The sequence below is a fragment of the Protopterus annectens genome, chromosome 3.part1 (genome assembly GCF_019279795.1).
Source record: "Protopterus annectens isolate FY-2018-M chromosome 3.part1, PAN1.0, whole genome shotgun sequence".
NCBI lineage: Eukaryota > Metazoa > Chordata > Ceratodontiformes > Protopteridae > Protopterus > Protopterus annectens.
Window position 1 is genome coordinate 1,004,133,591 of NC_056732.1, and position 21,882 is coordinate 1,004,155,472.

The 21,882-nt window shown below is 37.6% G+C and overlaps 1 protein-coding gene across 2 annotated transcripts in view; it reads left to right on the forward strand.

The window, feature by feature from the left end:
* Positions 1 to 21,882, forward strand: part of CPA6 (carboxypeptidase A6) — a 1,209,807-nt gene that overhangs the window by 774,435 nt on the left and 413,490 nt on the right. For both annotated transcript variants that reach the window (XM_044067161.1, XM_044067162.1), the window contains 2 exons: positions 9,419 to 9,520; positions 14,480 to 14,584. In XM_044067161.1, the coding sequence (XP_043923096.1) occupies positions 9,419 to 9,520; positions 14,480 to 14,584 (207 nt within the window). The remainder of the gene's footprint in view (positions 1 to 9,418; positions 9,521 to 14,479; positions 14,585 to 21,882) is intronic.

Sequence of the window (21,882 nt, forward strand, 5' to 3'; positions counted from 1 at the left end):
TCACTGAATATGTTTGAGGGCTGTATTCCCTCATTACTGGGTTTGTCCAGGTGTTTTGTGCTAAGAGGTTGACAGCTATGGTGAGAACTGAAATTATTAAATGATAGCCATTTAAGTTTCAGTCTTCCGCTCTTTCACAAAGCAGCTGATTTGGCGTAGTGATATGTTGCTCTGACTCTTTTGCACAGGGACCTTGGCAGTAAAATGCATGGTGGTAACACAACATTTTATTCTAGCAACTTTCCAAGATTATACAAGCAATGTTTAATGTGTCCCTGTTTTTTGGGCATTTAACCCCCCCCCCCCATAAATGTGGCTTTTTCCAGATTTCTTGTGCAGCGAAGTTGAGATGCAGTTGAGTATTGAGTAGAATTTACAAGGAGCTGAGAGCTGCAGGGGAAGAGAAGTTTAGTGTTGCTTATGCTAAGTCAGTTTGCATTGTTAATAGCACAACAGGTTGTGTACTTGCTTTTGATGCAGAAGGTTGTTGGTTCTACTCCCACAAGGGGTGAATGCTGCCGTACTGAAAAAGTTAAGATACTAACTATGAGCCTGTTATCAGTTTGCCATCCATTTCCTATTGCAATATTATTAGCTTATCATTTTAATGTAATATAGGCAATTTATTCCTCAGGGGCATCAGACACTTTATTTTTCGATGAAACCATGAAATATAAAAGTGTTTGCTAGCAGCAACCTCTTCATTAGTTACAGATTTATTTAATGTGGAATTATTTAGATGACTTTTTTACTTCAGAGATTGTGCATATTTACTGATAATGGTGGACTGTAGAATTGTGCATATTTACTGATAATGGTGGACTGTAGAATTGTGCATATTTACTGATAATGGTGGACTGTAGAAGTTTGAGTAGACTTTTATGATGGAAATGTTCTGAATTGGGCAGTCTTGTCATTATTGGTGCATGCATTTTGTTTCATAGTTTACTGGAAAAATGTTCAAAACAATAGGAAGGTGTATCAAAGAGCACATGTATGTTTCATATGCAAGGGGCCTATGATTTGAAAACAGCCCAGAATTAATCTTTGTCTGCCACTGGTAAAATGTATTTTCTTTGAATGTGGGTTTCAATGCTGTTTCAATGAATGTGAGTTTCAAGGGCAGAGAAGTTTTAATGCTAAGTTTGTTTAGCAGATGTCTTAGTGTTTGTGCTGTAAAATGCAAAATAAAACTTTCAAATGAAGTCCAAATCACCATAGAAGTAAATCAGTATGCACATTAGTGTTTATGGTAAATTGAGTCAAATAGCCAAGTAATGGATCATTGGAATGGCTGCAGGGGGAGGCTCCATTCAACCATGATTTTGTGAGGGGGAAGGGTGGCAAACTTAGACAGCCCCAGCTGAACTATACCTCCCAACTGTCCAGATTTTCAAAGAATGAATAGATTTTTGCTTCTTATTTTTGGTTTGTTCCTCATAAAATTTTGGTTTTCTGGCAAATCATTTAGGAATGAAGTCACTAAATAATGACAAACTGAGTTTCACACTTCATAACCTTCAGAAAAATGCATGCTGAAGTGTAAGACCTGTTCTTCTATACAAGAGCAATTTTTAGTACTGTTTATATGTCCTCCCCCCCCCAACATTTTTGGCCTTGTCCAGATTTATTGCATTAACAGGTTGAGAGGTACATGCAAATAAATTGCTTTATAGAATTAGGCATAGCCAAACCTCTCAACTGTCCCTGATTTTGGCTCAAAATGTTGCTCTTCCTTTAATAATCCCCCCGCAAAATAGCAATTTTGGAAGAAAACATGGAGGGTTTACAATTAAGAAATAACTGTAATAATCAGAGTTATAGATTACTTTTATTTTAGAAATGCATGTAGATTCTTTTATTTTGTCGGCTGCTCAAGTTAGCAGTACTAATATTAAAGTGTCCCTTTTTTGACAGGTTCCCAGCTGTATCATGTGGCTATTTTATATTTTTACATCACATTTTTGGTCCATTTTTCATAAAATTGTGGGGTTTTTTGGCAAATTAGTGACAAATCATTAAAGACTGAAGTTAGAAAATAATGACAGACATTTGAGTTTCAGATTTCATACCATTCAGAAAATTCATACTAATGCAAGACCTATTCTATTATCTTTCTAAGTTTATAAGAGCAATATTTAAAAATTGTCCTTATTTTTGGGCCTTTGTCCCACTTCTATGTATGGCTTTGTCCAGATTTCTTGCTCTGAGGTTGAGAGGTATGACAAATGTGTCAGGGCCATCACAGTCAGCCAGAGACATTTCAAATTGTGACATACTTGTTGCACCCCACTCCCCCATGTAGTGACTCTGGATGTGTCGAAGCAAGGCAAGGAGTAGTTATGCAGTGTAAATGTGCAGAGTATCCCCCCCATCCAAGGTAGACACAAGTTCTAGAGTGGCTTTTCATCTGTCCTTGATTTTTGCAGAATGGTCTGGTTTCTGTCATATTTTTTGTACTGTTGATTTATGCTTGTTACTCAAAGTGCCTGTTGCTCTGTGTTTTAAGTAGCAATACTTTAATGACCATCAGGTAAGCTTGGCTGAGATTGTAAGATGCAAGTAAGCTTTAATAAACATACTGTTAAAGAATTGCCAACATTGAAAGCCTTTCTGTTGTTGCCATGTAGAGAATACTTAACTAGATAATGTATACGCCTTGGGTATTGAAATGCATATGACAGTATTTGTAATAAAGGACAGGATTACATTATTTTAAGAAGCTCATTACACTTGGAGACTTCCAGTCATCTCTGCAGGCTTTACCTGTAAACTAAACAGAATGCCAATCGTGTGGTCCATAACCTGTACAGTAATATTTTTAAGCAATGTATCTTGAGCTTATTTCTTGTTTGCTTTTCATTTTTTACTTTTATCATGTTTACCCCATGAATCAAGTAGATAGTTGTCAGGCAGCAGGTCTTTTTTTGGATAAGAAACATTTTTACAAGTGGGGGCATCAGAGATTTCTACTTTCAGCATGTTACTTGGTACTTTAATAAAGCTCAATATAAATTATAATTAGAACTGCAGTGCAAGAAGTGGTTTGAGTGCTGCTTGTTTTTCTTATACTTGATTTTGACTGGCATTCCATTAATGTATTTAAAAAGTAATTTATTTTTTCATGCCTCACAACCTTTTTGTTTCCATCTAGATATTAAGTAAGCTGTCATGCAGCCAATGCACTGAAATATTTTTATTCTTCTACACTTCATTTTGTCTTGATTGGACTCTCATAATGACGGTTTGGCACCCAGGGCAGTGTATTTAGTTAGTTTTTTTGTGGTTTTAAGCATAGCTCCTCCCCTTTCTAGTTGGCCGCACCCCTTCCCATTGACCCCGCCCATTCAGCTGTCTCCTGCAGCCCCCCTTTGATTTGAAGTCACCAGCCGCCACTGCCTTTACCCCTTTTTACTGCACACTGCAGTTCTTGATGTACAGTTGCATACCTGGTCGTTCAGCATTATACACATATTTATTTATTTATCTATTTATTTATTGTCATTTGATTACCAGGAAAGTCTAACTGGGCAGAAGCCCATTTTCAGATAAGGCCCAGAGAGAAAAGCTCCAAAGTATTTCAAAACATTTTACAGTCTTTAAATATAATACAAAAAAAAACAACTACAATTTAAATAATTAAACTGTAGTTTGCTTTAAACTGTCGATTGCATATATCTCTGAAATGTTTAGATGACATTTATGCTGCCTTAATTGCATACCAGCATTACACAGTGTACACTTATGACACCCTAAAAAGCAAGAATGACACATAGGATATGGCTGAAAAAAACAGAAAGTTTATATATCTCATTAAATTCCTTTCATAATTGTTTCTTGTAATGTTTAAGCTATAATTATTCCAAACGAAGCAGCAAACAACAATGGAACCCAAAAGTAGATAATTCCACCTTTGGCTTATCTACTTTTAAGCTATAATTATTGTCAAAACCACTTATCATATGTACCTTTGACGTTAGGGATCATGCACCTAAGGCATCCAAACAGGCTGACTGGAGACCAACAGTAGCTGATGACTGTTACTATTAGATCTATTGTCATCATCTCTGCTGAAAAACTATCAACAGCCTGGGCTAGAGCAGCAGCCTCAAACTCAAATGACCATGAGGGCTACATGAAGACTAGTACACTCAATCAACAGCTACATCATACTACAAACAATTAATTAACTAATTAATTAATGTGACATTATTATAGTAGTATTATAGTAACAACTTGAATGTCAAAATATGGATAATGACCCTATAATGTTTCTAAAATACAGCAAGCACTAGCATTAACTTGTCTCACATATATAATATCTTGATGGAATGTGGCCTTTCTAAAGGGGTAGACCACCTTTGACTGTTAAGAAATCACATACATATAATGGCCACAGTAATGTACCTGACGTTGTTGCTGTCAGCTACATATATTGGCCACCTGCCAGAAGAGCCATATCAACGATATTTAACAGTAACCGTGTAACAGTCGTTTACTTTCATGCATAACGTGCTCCACAAAAGATATCAATGGCCATTTGATAGTGATCTTGCAAATGCCTTGAAGTGCCCCACACAGCCTACTTCCACACTCCTCAAAAGATAGCTACATTCTGTGTACCCCCTGTAATGTCAGCTTGTGATGAAAGTGAAAGAAAGAATGGTCACAATAATTCATTTCTACTTGTTGCTCTCAGATACATAGGCAGTAACTCCACCACAACCAAATCAATGACTATTTCATTCTGATTGCATTTAGATATGGCTATGCATGTTTTACTTAGTAACTATACCTCACTCAGTAACTAGACTTTTTATTCGAATATAAAGCATCAATACAATTTTGTGTTACGTGGTTCAAAACAATACAACTGTGGAATAAAATAATTTCAATACAGATTCTGTAGATTTGCAGCTTTAGATAGTTAAGGAAAGATTTAGAGTTTAGGAAGGAGTTCTGTCTAGTACAGTATGTCAACAAGAACAACAAACCAAGTGGTAGATGTCAGTCTCACTCAGGTAGACTTTGTGATGGATATGTAACTGAATAAACTGGGCACTGGCAATTAACTCCACAGTCTACTGTGTTTTTTGGAGAAAACCAGGTGCAGTGGAAACTTTGTGAAAGCATGATACAGGGGCAGAGGTTTAGCTAGCTTTTCTGGAAACAGTGTAGTCCCCCACACCAAGTGTTTTAGTTCTAAAAAATGGTCTTTCCTTGCTTGCTTGGTCTTGCTTGCTACAAATAGCAAGCAGCTGCTATATTTTATGCCACATCTGGAGTGCTAAAGAGCTTCAGTTAAAAAAAACTTCTTTCCTTTTTAAACTGTAGCAAAATGCTTACTACATGTAGCAAACAGCTTTCTGAAGTTTATGCTACATAAAGAGCACTAAGCATTTCAGTTCTGATTACAAATGTAATTCTGGCATTTGAATGTCAGTAAAGCCCTGCAATGAAGCCCAGTCAGCATCTACTGATCATGCTCCCTAGTACTTTGCACCTGATGTAACTATCTTCTTCACCCATACTAGCTACACCACTGTGCAGGGACATTGGTATTCCAAACAACATGCTGAAACATGGTTATAGTCTGTAACTGGAGGGAGATAATTACAAGGTAAATGTTAATAATTATTGTTTATGAGTTGATGCAGAATATTGTATCCCATTGAGTCAAAAAGTAAATTTACTAGGATAATGTTTCCCTTTAAGAGCATAAATTATGTAATACATATTTAAATGCAGTAATAAAAAGGCTGTAAAACAATGTAGGCCTAAAAGGTCTAAAATGATGCTCCAAACACTAATGGCTCAGAATTCCCATTATGTGGTTTTGTATAATTTATATGTGGAGACCAGTCATCTAAGAGTGTAACAGAAGCTTCATTTGTATACACACTGATGACCAAAAAATCCCCAGATACATTTAGTGAATTTACAGGATAAAAGAAAAATAATTCAGAATCTGTCAGAGCAATATTGGCTTATTGTGCTTCTTACTTCTTCTAGCAGGGCTACCAGGTACCTGCCTTATTTGCTTAAGTTAAATAAATCCAGTATTCATTAGAAAATTGACCAGATCTAGCATCCCAAATAAGATGCTTAAGATGTGTTTTTTATGTTAATAATACGTAGAAAGAATGCAAGTGGTTTTGTAGAAACTAAGAAATGAGAATTAGTGAGCTCTCAATTCTGAATTATGATGCCAGTCACAAAGGGCATACATAAAAGACAGAGGTAGAAAAACACCTGTAGCCAGTTCAAGGGGTTTCCAATAACAGTGAACCACTAGTTCTTTCATGCTGCATTTTTGCTTATTATATGTGTGTGTGTTGTTGCAGCTCTGTAGGTTCTTGCTTCCATCTGCACTTCCACAATAACAGTTGTTTATGCATGGCTTTCTTCCACCAAGCAAACAGATCCATCAGTTCAGAAATGCATAGAACTTTCACTCTTTTTCGAAGGTAGATATTCAAGCTGCGATTGGCTTATACGTGATGCTGTACAGCCAGCATAGAAGTACATGGTGCTGCAGATAAAAGCAGAGTTTATCTCTTAATATCATGTTTTTTGCCAGAAGAAAATGTCTGTGAGACCTGCAGTTGAAAGTGCACTATATAAATGGCAAAGATGTGCTAACACAGGCAGTGGTGCCCCAGACCTATAAGCATGTGGAAATGCTACTGAAATGCGAGTACTGTGGCTTCTGTTGTGGCTATACTTACACTGCGAGAATAAGAATGTTATATCTGTAGGTGTGTAACTACAAGTCACTCAGCATCTTCACTTTCTGTATATAGCACCAGGAATATATTGCTGTGCAGAAGTATCCACAGCTATTGTAGAATTAGCAATCCATGGATTCCCACATCTGCAAATCAATGTACTACTTTTTTTTTAATTTTGCTCCCCATAGAGCTGACCACCATCTGTTCTGACCTGATCCTCTCCCCAGTCCCTGGGTCCCTGAAGCCACCTTTTTCTCCTGCGCCTAATCTGATAATCAGAGCTGGAGAAGACATCAAAGCATCTAAGTGCAGCATCATCCTACTATACTGTAGAGTATTTTTTATTTGATTGTTATTCCTTACATCCATAATGCAAGTCCCATGTATGCAATGTTCAGAGATGTAATTTGTGGAATTCTATGGATGTTTTCCAGTGTAGGACCTCTTCTGTGAGGTGTGCATTCAAGCTAGCTCCATGGCATAGGGGGATAAAGCCCTGACTGTAAGTCAGGTGACCCCAGTTTGACAGTTATTGTGTAATGTAATATCTCCAATGAAATTCACACAGGTTTGGCCGTTCCACTATTTATTGACAGGCGTGGTATCATTGATGGAGATGATGTCAGTAAATGCCATGCCATGCGATCATTCATGTAATAAATTATAGAATACACTTAAATCATCTGAAAGGTTCCCTATTCATTATACAAGGAATACATTCACTTATTAAGGAAACATACCGGGGACTAAAGCTGAAACTGTTTAGGGCCGGGGTAGAGAATGCAGTCTGGTAAATTACTGGTACAGACATTGTCCTCTCATATTTCACTCCACTGCGGAAGCAATACAACACTGAACCAGAACCATATCTGGACCATTGCATGTCCTCAGTCTTATCAGTAATAAATACACTCCTTTCAGATAATGTGCCAATAAGTGCATCCAGCTCTGTTTGTTCTAGGCTTAGGTAGAATCCAGTGGCAGGACAGTCGGTAAACAAGAATGGTGCCTAAAAACAACAGTACAAACCTGAAGGAAGATGCCTCTACATTACACTTTAGTTTATTAATGGTTTGTGACAAACATTGTGGGTGTGATTAACTGCTTTTGCCAGTGCTCCTGTAAGCGTGGTTAGCTTTCTTGTGGGTAGGATTTGCTAACGCACATCTTGGGGGTATTACACTACAGAATAACTGTAATAATAATAATAACAATAATAGTGGCTCAGATGCCTGTTGGAACTGAACAGCTGGAAGAGGAATTATAAGGCATTGGCCTGCTTACATCTTCTAGATGAGGGGACATGCAGGAGACATGGCTGGTTTGCAAGCTGCAATAAAGATACCACGGCCAAAACAGGATGCTGCTGTAGATGAGTGTTCATAAAGGGGCACATTGCCACATGAGTGGGGACATTATCCTCATGGTAAGATTGCCACATGAGTGGGCACATTATCCTCATGGTAAGATTGCATGTTTAACCGTTAGGGATTAAAAAAAGAAGAAAACCTGCACTAAGTCACACCCACAATGCCTGTCACGAGCTGTTAATAAACTAAAATGTAACATAGACACTTCTTGCCTCATGTTTCTCCTGTTGCTTGGAGGGACCACCCAAGGATGATAATGATTCTTTTTTGTTTGGCAGATGGCACAGCAGTTAAAGTTCCAAGCTGCAATTCCTGTGGTACAGTATTTGATTCTCACAACCCTTATTTGCCATGTGTGTGACCTTGAGCAAGTTATTTAACCAAATGTTGCCCCTAGGTCACCCTAAAAGCAGACTGTGTGTCCACTGAGCCTACCTGGTTAACATATAGGATTGTTATTATTATTATTAGTAGTAGTATTAGTATTATTACTAAACTACAGTATGAAAGCTTCTAACCAGGCCCAGTCCCATTGTTTGCATACAGTGGCTCACACCCTTTAGAACCTGCACATTGGGGAATTGGCCATCTCTCCATGTGTACGGGCAGTCCAGAATGAAGGCCTCCTGTCAAGCGTCATGCTGGAGGGGGGAGTTACCATGGTTCATGGAACCAATAGGATGATACAATATGGTAGTAGACCATGCAAGACTAGATCTCAGTGAAGCAAAAAAAATAAATAAATAGATATGCAGCAGCAACCAAAGTACCCTCACTTGGGATAGGTCAGCCTAAAAAATGCCACTTGTTTTCTGTTTCCCAAGCCAGATTTTCAAGAGCCAGGACAGTTAATCAAACCCAGGACTTCTGGGCTCCACTTCTCTGTAGCAAAGTGCTTTTATGTGATTATTAAGCAACAGCTGCTGCGGCTGCAGGGTTCCTGTCCTTCAGGTCCTTTACACATAAATGTCTACTTTTTAATCAACTGGAATAATGTAGGCATTTTTTTTTGTTAACAGTCACAGGTAAATATGTACGTACTAGAAATGTATTACAATACACCTGCCTTAAACTGAAATTTTGCCACACAAAATGCATCTGCTTTATATATTTTTTTTTCTTGTTTTTTGTAGTGGTTGTTGGAGTGTTTCAGTATATAACCACGTTTGTATTATTTTTGAGAAAGACAACACATTAGTAAATGATCAAGTTTATCTGGTTAGTTATAAATAAAAAAAAAATATTCCTACAACATGAGGCAAATCATTGCACCTGAAGTATCACACAAAATATTTCACATACTTATTTGCATTTCAGATTCAAAACTGGATGTATGACATGAATAAGACCTATTCAGACCTTGTACATATGTTCTCCATCGGAAAATCATATGAAAAAAGGCCACTTTTCATTCTTCGGGTAAGGACAGTAGAAAAATATTAATAGTTAACACACGTCTTCTGTCATTTAATATGAAGCATAAAACTTTCCAGCATGTATATGAATCAACATTTTTTCTGCCACTGTAATGATACTTTTTTGGCATAAAAGTACTAGAAATAGACAAGCTATAATATAAAAATGCAAAAAGATGACTTTACCAGAGAATTAGTACAACATATTTATACAGACACCCCATGGCATAGATAAAGCATTATGGGACAATTGTGGAAACTCATGATAATTTTTCATTTAATTCTATGTCTCCCCTGGGATTCAGAAAAGCCACATCTGTGATCTTTGGTACATTGTGTGTGTGTGTGTGTGTGTGTGTGTGTGTGTGTGTGTGTGTGTGTGTGTGTGTGTGTGTGTGTGTGTGTGTGTGTGTTGAGCTTCAATGCTTATCTCCCATGTATGTTGTCATGCCATCATGCGTGATGGGCAGCTAGTCACAGTGACCACAGTACAGAACCATGGTCAGATTCTGTCAGACCTACTCATAGCCAGACTAACCTACAAGCAGCAGATGTAAACACTGAATGTGCCCAAGCACCAGTGCTAGGCAATGAGAGGCCACATGCACAAATGGGAAAACTACAATGACAATGCACTGATGCAGTTTACAGCAACATATATGCAGAGAAATGTTCCATGAAGTTAATAAAAAGTTTCTTAAAAAATGAATGAAAAAGAAATGCCCCATGAAAGGAAAAATGTCAAGGATGGCTAAGGGTAGACTGCAGAAGCATCACTATAACAAGAGAAACCAAGGACTTGGGCAGAAAGATGCAAAGAGAGCTGCCTACCAAAGCAGGGCTGCAATATACTTGAAAGTAGAATAATGTGAAATTTAGACAGCAGAGTTGGAATGCAGTAAAGTAACATACTGTACTAATGTAGACCAGTCCTCACAACATCAGAGTTTGATCAGTGGGCTTGTACTTTAATGTGAATATCATTAAAATGAAAATATGAAACCCTGAGTGGAGTTTACCCACAAGCTTAGTCCACTTGCATTACATCCTCAGTTCATTAATAAGGTGGGCTACAGAAACACCCAGACTGAAGGCACCAGAAAACATGCATTTCAAGAGAATGAAACACATTTGTTGACTGTCAGCAAGAAAAGAAATATACTCCTCAAGGGACATGAGACCTTGTCTTTCCTAATGATATTCAATCTTCCAGTGCATTTGCATGGGGAGCCACTGAAACACACAGACTGAAGGTATCAGAAAATACACATTACAAAGGAATGTGACACATTTACACACCATGCATTGAATATTATAAAACAACATACAACCCTTAGAGGATTAGATCCCTCCATCTACTGCACTAATATTGCAAAAATCCTTTCATGAGTAAAATGAGCCATGGAAGCAGTTAAACTAAAGGCATGAGCTTTACCGTGTTTCATATTTCATGGTGACGTATAGCAGTGCACAGCTCATTTATATGACTGGTGTCAAAATCTGCAGTGCGTAAGGATTGAACTTCATTTTTGCCATTTAATGAGGAGTGCCATTTCTCTTTGGTTATATACAAGCATCAGCGTTGCTCTCTGTAAACTGACATGCAAAGTCTGACCACAGAAAGATTATTTTTTTATGTAATCCCTTTTTGGGCATGTGTGTGTGTGTGTGTGTGTGTGTGTGTGTGTGTGTGTGTGTGTGTGTGTGTGTGTGTGTGTGTGTGTGTGTGGTATGCTTATTTATTTTTTGACAAGGCTAAAGGTTGGAAATGGGAGTATAGGCAGAAATGAAAATGGGGACAAAGCAGAGCATAGAGAATAAAATGAGCAAACAAAGAATACGAAGGATGGAGGTGGGGTGGGGCATACCTCTCGACTTCTTAGCTCAATAATTCTGAATAAATCCAAAAATTGTTGCAATTATTTAATTACTTCAATCTTCAATAATTTATCAGGAAAAGTAGACCTTGCCAATCATGTGTACATTAGTCAAATGTCTGGAAAGATGAAATGTTTGGGTGCGAACATTTTCTGTGGGACAGATGTCTTTTTTTTGTAGAGAGGGTAAAGCTGGGGAAGGAAGTCAGGAAGTAAGAAATTGGTAAGAGAGGGAAGTCAGGTGGCAGGGAAAGACAAACTTGACTGATAGTGTGTGGGATAACACAATGAGGGAAGGGGAACACGATAGTGAAGGAGGTGTTAGACAAATAGAAGGTAATGGTGAGCAGAGGACTGTACAATATATGCTGTGGGCATAGATACAAAAGGGACAGGAACACCAGGTTGGGCGATAGGACTGGGTGCTTGAGATGTAGTCTCTGCCAGCTAAATTCAGTACGAGATTACTTGTCACCCTGGGAAATTTCACCACTGGGTCCTGGCTCAGAAAGTGGAGTCAGTGCTGGGCAGGGGACAAAACTTGATAAGTCGATGGAACATGGTCTTACTGCAGCAGATGCAGGCATCCAACCTCCTGTCTATCATCTCCCTCCACAACCACAGGCAGCTCTGATGGGTGACAAAATAACCATCTTCTCTTGCACTGCTACTGGTAGGTACCATAGTACCACCCTCCAGTGCAGGGTACTTGATGCAAATGGTACAAATCAGGCAGAGATTGTGGAGGCAACTATGGCAGGCTGAGACCCTGATGTGTTGAGTGCCTCTGGCATGGTGGTGGTGGGAGTGGCGGTACCGCTGTCACCTGTGGAGGGGGGTGGAATTTGAGTTCCATTCCTACATCCTAAAGAGATCTTCATTCCTCATCAACATTTTTAGATTACAGTTGATAAGATTCCTCACCATTCTTGCATCCATACTTGAAAAACACTGACTGTCGAGTACATCTGGGACACTGCAAACAAAACTATTTTTATTTAAAGAAAAGTAAGATAATAAATAAATGAGTTAAGCGCTTTCATCCATTACTTGACATGGACTTCATCAGAACTTGTTTTTCAAGTTTTCAAGTTTGGAGTTATTCTGACTTGCAATACCACAACTTTGTATTCTTGCATCCATACTACGAATAACCATCATATCTGGCTTGTTTTCAAAGGAACACAGAAACGTATCGCCACAACCACTTTTTTCGTTCTCAAAATTGGAAGGTACCTGCTGCTTACTACATCCACATCTCTAGAAAATCAAATGAGATGCTCTGACTAATCATGTTCCTTCTAACATGTAAAGGGTAAAAACTCAGCATGTAAATAACTATTAACAATCACATAGTTTTTATACATCCTAGTAAAATAAATGGCAGATATTCACTCAAAGGTCAGCCTTACAACCAAATAAAAAATATTTTACCTGCTGATATTGTGTGTGATCCTCAAAAAAAGTCAGTGCCGCTGTTAACTTGTACAATAAAATGTCCAGACTTGAATTTGTTGAAGAATGCTTTAATTGAACTCTGTGAAGAATTACGTCCAGGTCAGGTTACGCTTTACACTCTCTATTTCTTCCAGGTTATGAACCTGACATCAGTTTTCCAAAGCAGGATTTTGACCTTCTGCAGTAGATTATGATAGCGGACAAAATGATTATTACAAGGTGTCTGCGGAATAAAGGCTGCTCTGTGGTTAAAGATCTACAGATAATCTTAAATGAAATAAAGACTTTGGAATGTCAACTTGAGAATAACTCTAGTAGTGCTAAGATGACTGTTAAATAGACTAGAAGGCAGCAAGATAGTGGGTCCTCATGAAGACTTACAGGACAAGAATTAATGGATTCTGTGGAGCACCATTATTAGACAAGTCTCTGATATGGCATACTACTTGATTATATGTTTCATGTGTACAGTCAGGGCTTTGTAGGGGCATGGAAATTTGAAATAAATATCATACTTAGTATGGACAATGCTATAGTACTAGCTATTGATAGCAGATTTGCTCCTATGACAATTATGTGAATAGCTCCCTTTTCCCTATCTTTTAACTATATGATTATTTTATTGATTGTACAGCTTCAGTATTCACAGATGAGGTCATCATGGATGTGTTATTTTGCTTTTGTTTGCATTTTACTCCTTTTTAGCCTGTTATTATTTTTGTTACTCATTGTTTTGTTAGATGGCTTGCTGTAATGCATTTTATTGTATTTTTTTCCTGAAGTTTTTGTATGTATCATTTAAAAAAAAACTGTTTTTCAAAAAAGTGCTCATTGTCCTGGGGCACCCCCATTAGTTAATAGCATGTTTGTTCTGTAGAAGTATATCTCATATAGGCTGGATTGATATACACCTTGGTTATTGTCTGTGGTCCCTTCTCACCCAAATGACAGGTTCAGACACATTTGCTTATCCCAGAAGCACCCTCTCACTGTCCTTTAATTGTGGTGTTCTCAGTATCTAAAGGACCCACATGCATTTATTTTAAGAAATGTTCCTTGTCCAAGAGCACTGTTACATGCCACCTCACCTTCCATCTATTTATTCAATGTCCATTGGTCAAAAGGACCTTCACCAACCATAATGTAACCCACATTGCTCATTGTCCAGGAGAAACCTCTCATAATCCTACCTTGGCAGAATACTGATTCGCTAGACAGCATCAGGTCAAATTGACATAAATCTGTTTTATTGATTTGTGCAATGCCGAAGTACTAGTGAATGCCCTTTTATGAACCACAGTTCATTAATTACTACAAGTCAGAGTTAGGCATTTATGCTAGTTTGTACTAACTGATAATTTCTTCCTGAATCCTACTCATTGTCCAAAATGTTTAGTCGCAAATCCATTAAGAGTGAAATAGAGGTTATTTCTGGGATGAAGTGCAGCCGACTGGTATGCAATAAGTACCAAAGTGATAAATTAATATCTTCTAGTGTACTGTCACCATGTTCTGTCACCATATCGTTGCCTAATGTATGTGCTTTCTTAGACTGCATCATGATTTACAAATAACTGTTCTTACTACCGCTAAAGCTTTCTCCCCCCCCCTTTTTTTGCATTCTATAGCTAGGCAAAACAAGCCAGACGTACAAGCGTGCTGTGTGGATAGACTGTGGTATCCATGCTAGAGAGTGGATTGGACCTGCTTTCTGTCAGTGGTTTGTTAAAGAGGTAAGAATATAGTTTGTTTATTCATTCTCTAGTTTGAGCTGACCTTGCAATCCACTATTTCTCAGCTGTTACAATTACATGCGAGATAACATTAATTGTGCTGTTATTAATATAAATACTCATTTCCCTAAATGAAACTGTGGCTGTGTTTCTAGAAACTTTAAAATTTTTAAAAGGTAAGTAGATATTGCTTTGTATTTTACCCTTTTTGAAGTTATCACAGGCAACCAGAACTCACAGATGTCTGGACATGATCATTCACTCCTTATGAAACAGACAAGGCCTGGATATTAAAATGCTAGAGCCATTATACTGAAGGGATATTTTTGTCTTCTAACTTCTGACCCCTGCACACAGACATCAGTGCAAGAACTATACATTCCCCACAGCAGACATCTGATTGTGTCCCTGAGTATGTTCCCTGTCTGATGCAAATCCTTTAGTCTTCTTCTGATGGCTACCAGCCAAAGTAAAATCTGCAAACAGCTTCCAAAGTAAAGATAGCTGTCGTATTTCCATTTAATAGTCCCAACTATATACCTGGTACCACCAGCCCATTAGATGAACCACGGTTACTGTCATCAGTGAATGGAGTCCCACTATGTACCTCTGGGGTAACCAATCACTTTCTATTCTGCATGGTTATACATTTACAGTGTTACAATGAAGTAGAAATTATATTCGATAATTATTTTTTGCATTGCCTGCGACACTGCACTGTTTATTGACCACAGCATTTATTTCCACACCAGCTCATCATATTATTATTCTGATTGTGGCTTGATCTAAAACCATGCAAAATCACTCTCCTACAGTCAGATGAGTATCAATGCTGATGTGGTATGACAGGGAACAGAGTTACAGGAATCATACCAATACTCAGATGTACCACCTATGTGCCATTGATATGCAGAAGTCATCTCTCTGCGACCGAAAAACCCAAATGTAGAATACCCCTACCATCACAATGAATATACACTTGCAACAGACAATTTCACCAGACCACAGAAAAACAGCACCAAACCTCACTACTGAACTTATCATGGCTATCTTCATGGTGAGTAAAAAAGGAGATCTGTCAAAATGACCAGTCACATGGCATGAAATAGTATACATGCTTTAGATCTGATATATTTCCTCTTTAAAAAAATCACTGCACTAATGAAATCTAAAAAGACAGCAGTTTCCCTTTCCAAAATGTTGTCATGCACTACAGTAGCCCCAGGGCAAAACATTTCCTTCTCAGGTAGCCTTGATAGACTAGTAAATTAATTTCACTATCTAGCAAATCCATCATCCCACCATTGTCTGTCATCCCCAAATTTACCACTAAATATGCAGCAGCTGGAAAATTCTCCCTCCTTCCTTCCACAAAGACAGCTGCCATCTGAAGATGAATGACTCTTCCCCTGGTGTTATGTGCAAGCTTACTGTTTGACAGTCTTACTGACCATCAGTGCAGCAGTCACAAAACTCTACTTGAGAGAGTGTCACTTCAATGAGCTCATATTTGGAGGCATGCTCTTCCATCTGTAAAACAGAAAGCTGAGAACCATAAATCAGTCATCAGATGTAAAGACATAATTCACAGCCATATTTTAAGTTTTTTTTCTTTTATACAAAATATTCCTATGTGTTACAGTTTCATATATATGATAAAGTAACATCCCTTTGCCTACATTCCCAGATTTCACAATAGCTGGCGTCTGTATTTCCTCTTTGCATTTTTGCTTTCACTAGTCTCACCTGGCTATTTATTATGTGCGCTAGAAGACTGTCATTTTAACGGGGTCACCAGAAAGTACAAAGTGAATTATTTGATTACTGGGATGCACAGAGTAAATTACATCATTTATTTTACAGATGAACTGATAATGTGATTTGTTACCATATTACTTCTAATTAAATCCAGTTTGTTAGCTGTAAAAATTAATTATCATTAGCAATCTGTAAGTGTATTTGATACAAAAATAGTGGTACAAGTAAAAGAGTAAAAGTATAAGGACTCAGACACTAATATTTAAAATGCATAACAATTCTCATACTTAATGATAATTCCATCTAGACACAACCAGCTATATAAACACTAGATTTACATAGTAGCATTATCACTTATTTGTACTGAATGCCCTTCCAGAAAGGCCTTGACCACATTTGCAAGTATACATTGATTACTAGTAAAAGTAACATAAAATTATTGAATATACATGATTCTCTTTTTAATAAACTTTTTCCTCAAATAACCTAGCCTCATACCACTTGATATCCTCAGCCAATGTAGTAACTGCCTTATGCTTACAGATCATGATCTCTTACTCAGCACTAATACTTGTGTCTGAGAGAGATGCAGATATCCAAAAAATATGAAGGCCTCACTGTCACAAGAAAACATAGGCTGTGTGTAACCCAATTTAACACCACATTCTACAACAAGCCACAATAAAATGTCTTAAGCTGATACTTTATAAAAATACTTGCCAAAGACTCCGAGACCTATGAAGACTAGGCCTCCATGAAAATCCTACACCATATCACCTTCAAACACACCTTTAAAAAAGAGTTGCCTACAGTCAAATTACCTCAAATCCATTACAACAGATCACTCTATTAATTAAAATGTTTTAGTGACCAGTGACTCCGTAATTAGGCACACAGATTTTCCATGCACTAGGTTTAACAAAGACAAAGTAAAAGTGAGCTGTCTTTCTGGTGCCAGGATTACTGTTATCTCAAGGCCCCTTAAGACTCCTTCACTTGACAAATACAACTACACATGGTGGTGATCCATGTGGGAGTGAATGATCTGAGAAGCAAAACCTGAAAGGGTAAGCAGCGAGAGACATGTCAGAACTCTCTATGCTTCTCACAGATGTAGGCAAGACACTGGTCCTGAGAAGAGTTTTTCCTTCCTAAAGAATGATGCCTAGCTACAGACAAAAGATAGTTGGTTCAACAATTGGCAAAATAACTAGTGTTATTCCAGGTACCCACTATATGTCAGCATGGGACAAGATGCTTGGCAGTCCTACTTGCTTCGAACAGGATGACCTTTTTCTATCATTCCAAGGTTTCTGCTTACTGGTAAAAACCTACATTGTCCCTGTAATCCAACATAACTAACATATTAAATCCAAAACAGGTTCACATTAAGGTGTACTGCCCAATGTCAGAAGTCTAAATAACAGGCTGCCTGACCTTAACCTTGAAGTCTCCTGCACTTGGTGGACATCTGTATTTGTGTAATTAGTGAAACTTGGTTCATATGTAGAGAAAGCCTTCTCCTTCCATAGCTAGGTTTTGCACCCACCATAACTTCAGGCCCATGGCAATTGTGGCAGCATTTCCTTATGTGTTAGGAACCATATCATCTCCAGACAGATTACCAGAAACCCTCAAACACATTGAACTCCCAAGCACACTAAATAGGACCAACTGTCCGAGTAGAGTCTGTTATAGGACATCCCCTTACGTCCACACAAAATTACCTAAAATTCCTAAATGTAATTGATAAAAATCCCCATAAGCAAGAACTACATTATTCTGTGAAACTTTAACTACTGTTCAAACTTGAATACCTATAACTCTAGTTCTTAGACTTAATAAACATAAACTCTCTGAACCAGCTTGTTGATGAACCCACTAGGAGATATAAAACTCTAGGCTAGTTTCTTATGAATATGCCTTCTAAATCCTCTATTTCCCTGGTACCTATTTCCCCAACTAAGTCAGATCATAAACTAGTGTCTTTCGCCATTAAAATCGCTAACCCCCCTGAAACAGATATCTCAGAATTCAAGGATTTCAGACATATTAACCACATCAAATTCTATGATGAAGTTTCAAAATCCACTTATAGTGACATCAGCATTAATGTTGGGACAGCACATAGCTTTTCAAAGGAGCTCTACACCCAGCTAGATGTGTAGAACTGACAGTCCCAAATACATTTCTACATAATGTGAAATGCAAAATCAAACCACTAAGCTTGGTGGTCCACCAGCATAAACTGGTCTATAAAAAACAACTCCTTAAAGTTTACAGCAGATCAAAGCACATCATATCAAAGATAATGTCAGAAATATTGTTAAAAACTTGTAAGATTTTATTAGATCTGCAGAGTTGTCCTTTGAACTTAGGTTAGCATCTGAAGCTGAAGACAATTACAAATCACTCTTTAGTTATGTTAAGAGACTAAGAAATTGCACCTAACATAGCTTTGGATTTATTAGGAAAAAACACTATCTATTCTGTCCCTGTAGACATTGCCAACATATTAGCAAACAAATCCAATGCAATTTTACCCCAGAGATGTTCCTCCAAAGTCAATATATCATGGAATCTCTCAACCTCCCCATTATCAGTAGAGCATGTGTAGTGAAGGCGCTTACCAAGATCAACACTACTTCCTCCATGGGAACTGACAATGTACTGACTGTATAATAAATAGCACTAACCAAGCCATGACAGAGTGTCTCCTTAAACTGTTTAACTGATCTTAGCTGTGAGCTTTATTCCTGAGGTTTGGAAGCAACAGTAGTGATGTCACTGCATAAAGGTGGCCTTACCACTGTCCCTGTGAATTGTAGCCCTATCAGCCTGAAAAGTCTCATTTACAAAGCCATGGAACATATTTTTACTAAACTGATAAACTATGATATAAAAAATCTCATCAGATTAGAACTGCAGCATTTTGGCTTTGTCAAGGATAATGCCTGTCTAATAAATTTAATTAACTTGTTCAAAGGTTCACAGGTAAGTGCTAACCCTTCTGCCCTTGTGGGCCATTTTAGGCCTAGCCAATTTCCTTTCCAAAGGTGAAAATCAAACCTTGCACCTTGCATCTATGAAGTAAATACCTTAAACATTATACTAACCCCCAACCCTCAGAAGACTACCACAAGTTGTTGACAGCAGTCATGCACTCCACACAACATACCTTGAGCTGATCAAGGCATTTGACACTATCCCCCATCCTGACATAGTTAATAAACTTAACACATTAAAAATATATCCCTAGGGGCATGGCCAAGATGGTGAGCAGTTAACAGCACTGTTTTTTTAACTCTGCTTTATTTTAACATCTCTAACAGGATTTTTACTAAAAAACTCAAATAGAACATTTCAAACGTTGATGGATTTATAGTTGAACATCTGCTGAAAGATTTGCTGCAAAAATAAGTTTGAAACTATTTTAGTTGCTTTTTCCTGTCAAGAAAACTGAAAAGAACTAATTGTCTCAGAATGAGCCACTCTAAGCCCGTTGTTGCCTCACAGTAAGACGCTGTCCGGTTCGATTCTCAGCTAGAGCGTCTTCTGCGTGGAGACATGCGTGAATGGGCGTACCTTCGTTGAAGGTTGTGCATCAGGGCTGGTAACTCGGCATGTAAAAATCAACTACCAATCATTAGCGGACCGGAGTTCCGCTGTGGCGACCCCTAACCGAAAGACACAAACAATGCAAAAAAAGACATACAGGCTATATTAAGTAAAATCAATGAATTGCCTGTAAAGAGAGATACATTAAAAAGCAAAATAGACAATTTTAAAGAGGAATGTAAAAAACAAGCTGAAGTGCTGAGTGAATCTGTTAAACAACAATCATCGCATATCTCAAGTATAGAAGAGGCAATGTCTAGTTTTGATGGAAGGTTACTTGAAAATAGGAACAACACCAAATTTATTCTGAAACAAAACAACTTATTCCAGGAAAAATAGAAGACTCAGAGAACAGATTTATGGGATTCCTGAAAGGGAAGAGGGAGATGGTATGATTCAATTCCTTAATACCTGGCTGCCTAAAACTTTGAACCTGCCCGAAGCTTCTTCCTTTGGCATCTAAAGGGCACCTAGATCACTTTCCAACTCATCTTTAAAAAGAAACCCACCTTCACCGAGGTCAGTGATCGTAAGATTTTTTTCAAGTCAGAATAAGGATTTAGTCTTAAAAGCTGCATGGACTAATTATCCAGTTAAAATTAAAGAAAATACTATAAAATTTGACAATGACTATTCGATATTAGTGATGTCAAAGAGAAAAGCATGTGTGCCACTTGTTAAAAGCTTAAAGAAAAATAATATTAAAGCACAAATCTTGTTTCCAGCAAAAATAAGGATCCACCTTCCAGAAGCAAAGAAGATTTTTAACACCTTGGAAGATGCGATGGATTTTATACAGAAAAATAAAATCCTATAAAATACAAAAGAAATGGACTGGAATCTATCAACTTCTTTGAAGAGAAATGCAACAAGAGATGGTTGGTTAATAAAAGACAAAAACAGGAAAAACTGAAGAACAAATGAAAGTCAATATATTTCATGGTTATTAATTCTTATTAATTTAAAAAAGTGTTTGAATACTGATGAAAAGGTGATGAAAATCTACTGCCAATCATTAGCGGACTGGAGTTCCGCTTTGGCGACCCTTAACCAGGAAAAGCCAAAAGACAAACACACAAACAAGGTAAATCATTTATTTCTGTCCCTACTTCAAATGGTTACTAGTTCCCTTTTTAAAATGTTATAGTTTGAATATTTTAGCTATATATGAAATTAAAGCCACTTATTTTCATTTAAAGTTTAAAAGATTAAACCATTCATTTTATTAAAAATCCATCATAATTATGATGAAACTTATGTTAGGTGGCACACTTTCTGATATCTTAGCATAGCTGAGCAAAGTACAATTAAATATAATACAAGATGCAACAAATGACACTAAAGAGGCATGTTAAGTTACATTCTGGGTTCTTAAAATGGTCCAGTAGTGTGCTACTTAAAGATACTTGATATGCAATATCACACAGGAAAGACATGATATATTATAAAGAAAGTATAAAAAACATAGCATAGCTTTTTATATATATAAAAGTGATTCATCATCATCATCAGTCCGCTTTTTCCCATTTTTTACATGGGGTCAGGGTATCGTATTAACTGTTGCCATCTCTCACGATTCACTGCCGCACTCCTGCCTTCTTCAAAACTCATGCCTGACTGTCACAGATCTTCTTTCACACAATCCATCCACCTCTTTGCTGGACATCCTGGTTTCCTCTTACCTTCTTCCTGTCTGTCCCAAATCTTCTTCACCAGATTGTCTTCTGCTTTTCTGCACATGTCCAAACCACCATAATCTATTCTCTTCGATCTTTTCTGCAATTGGAGCTGCTTTGACTTCTGCTCTTAAGTCATCATTTCCTTGTCTGTCCCACAGTGTGCATCCTACCACCCTTCTGAGGCACTTCATTTCCATCATCTCTAGCTTCTACATCTGTTCTGCCTTTGCTGCCAGGTTTCTG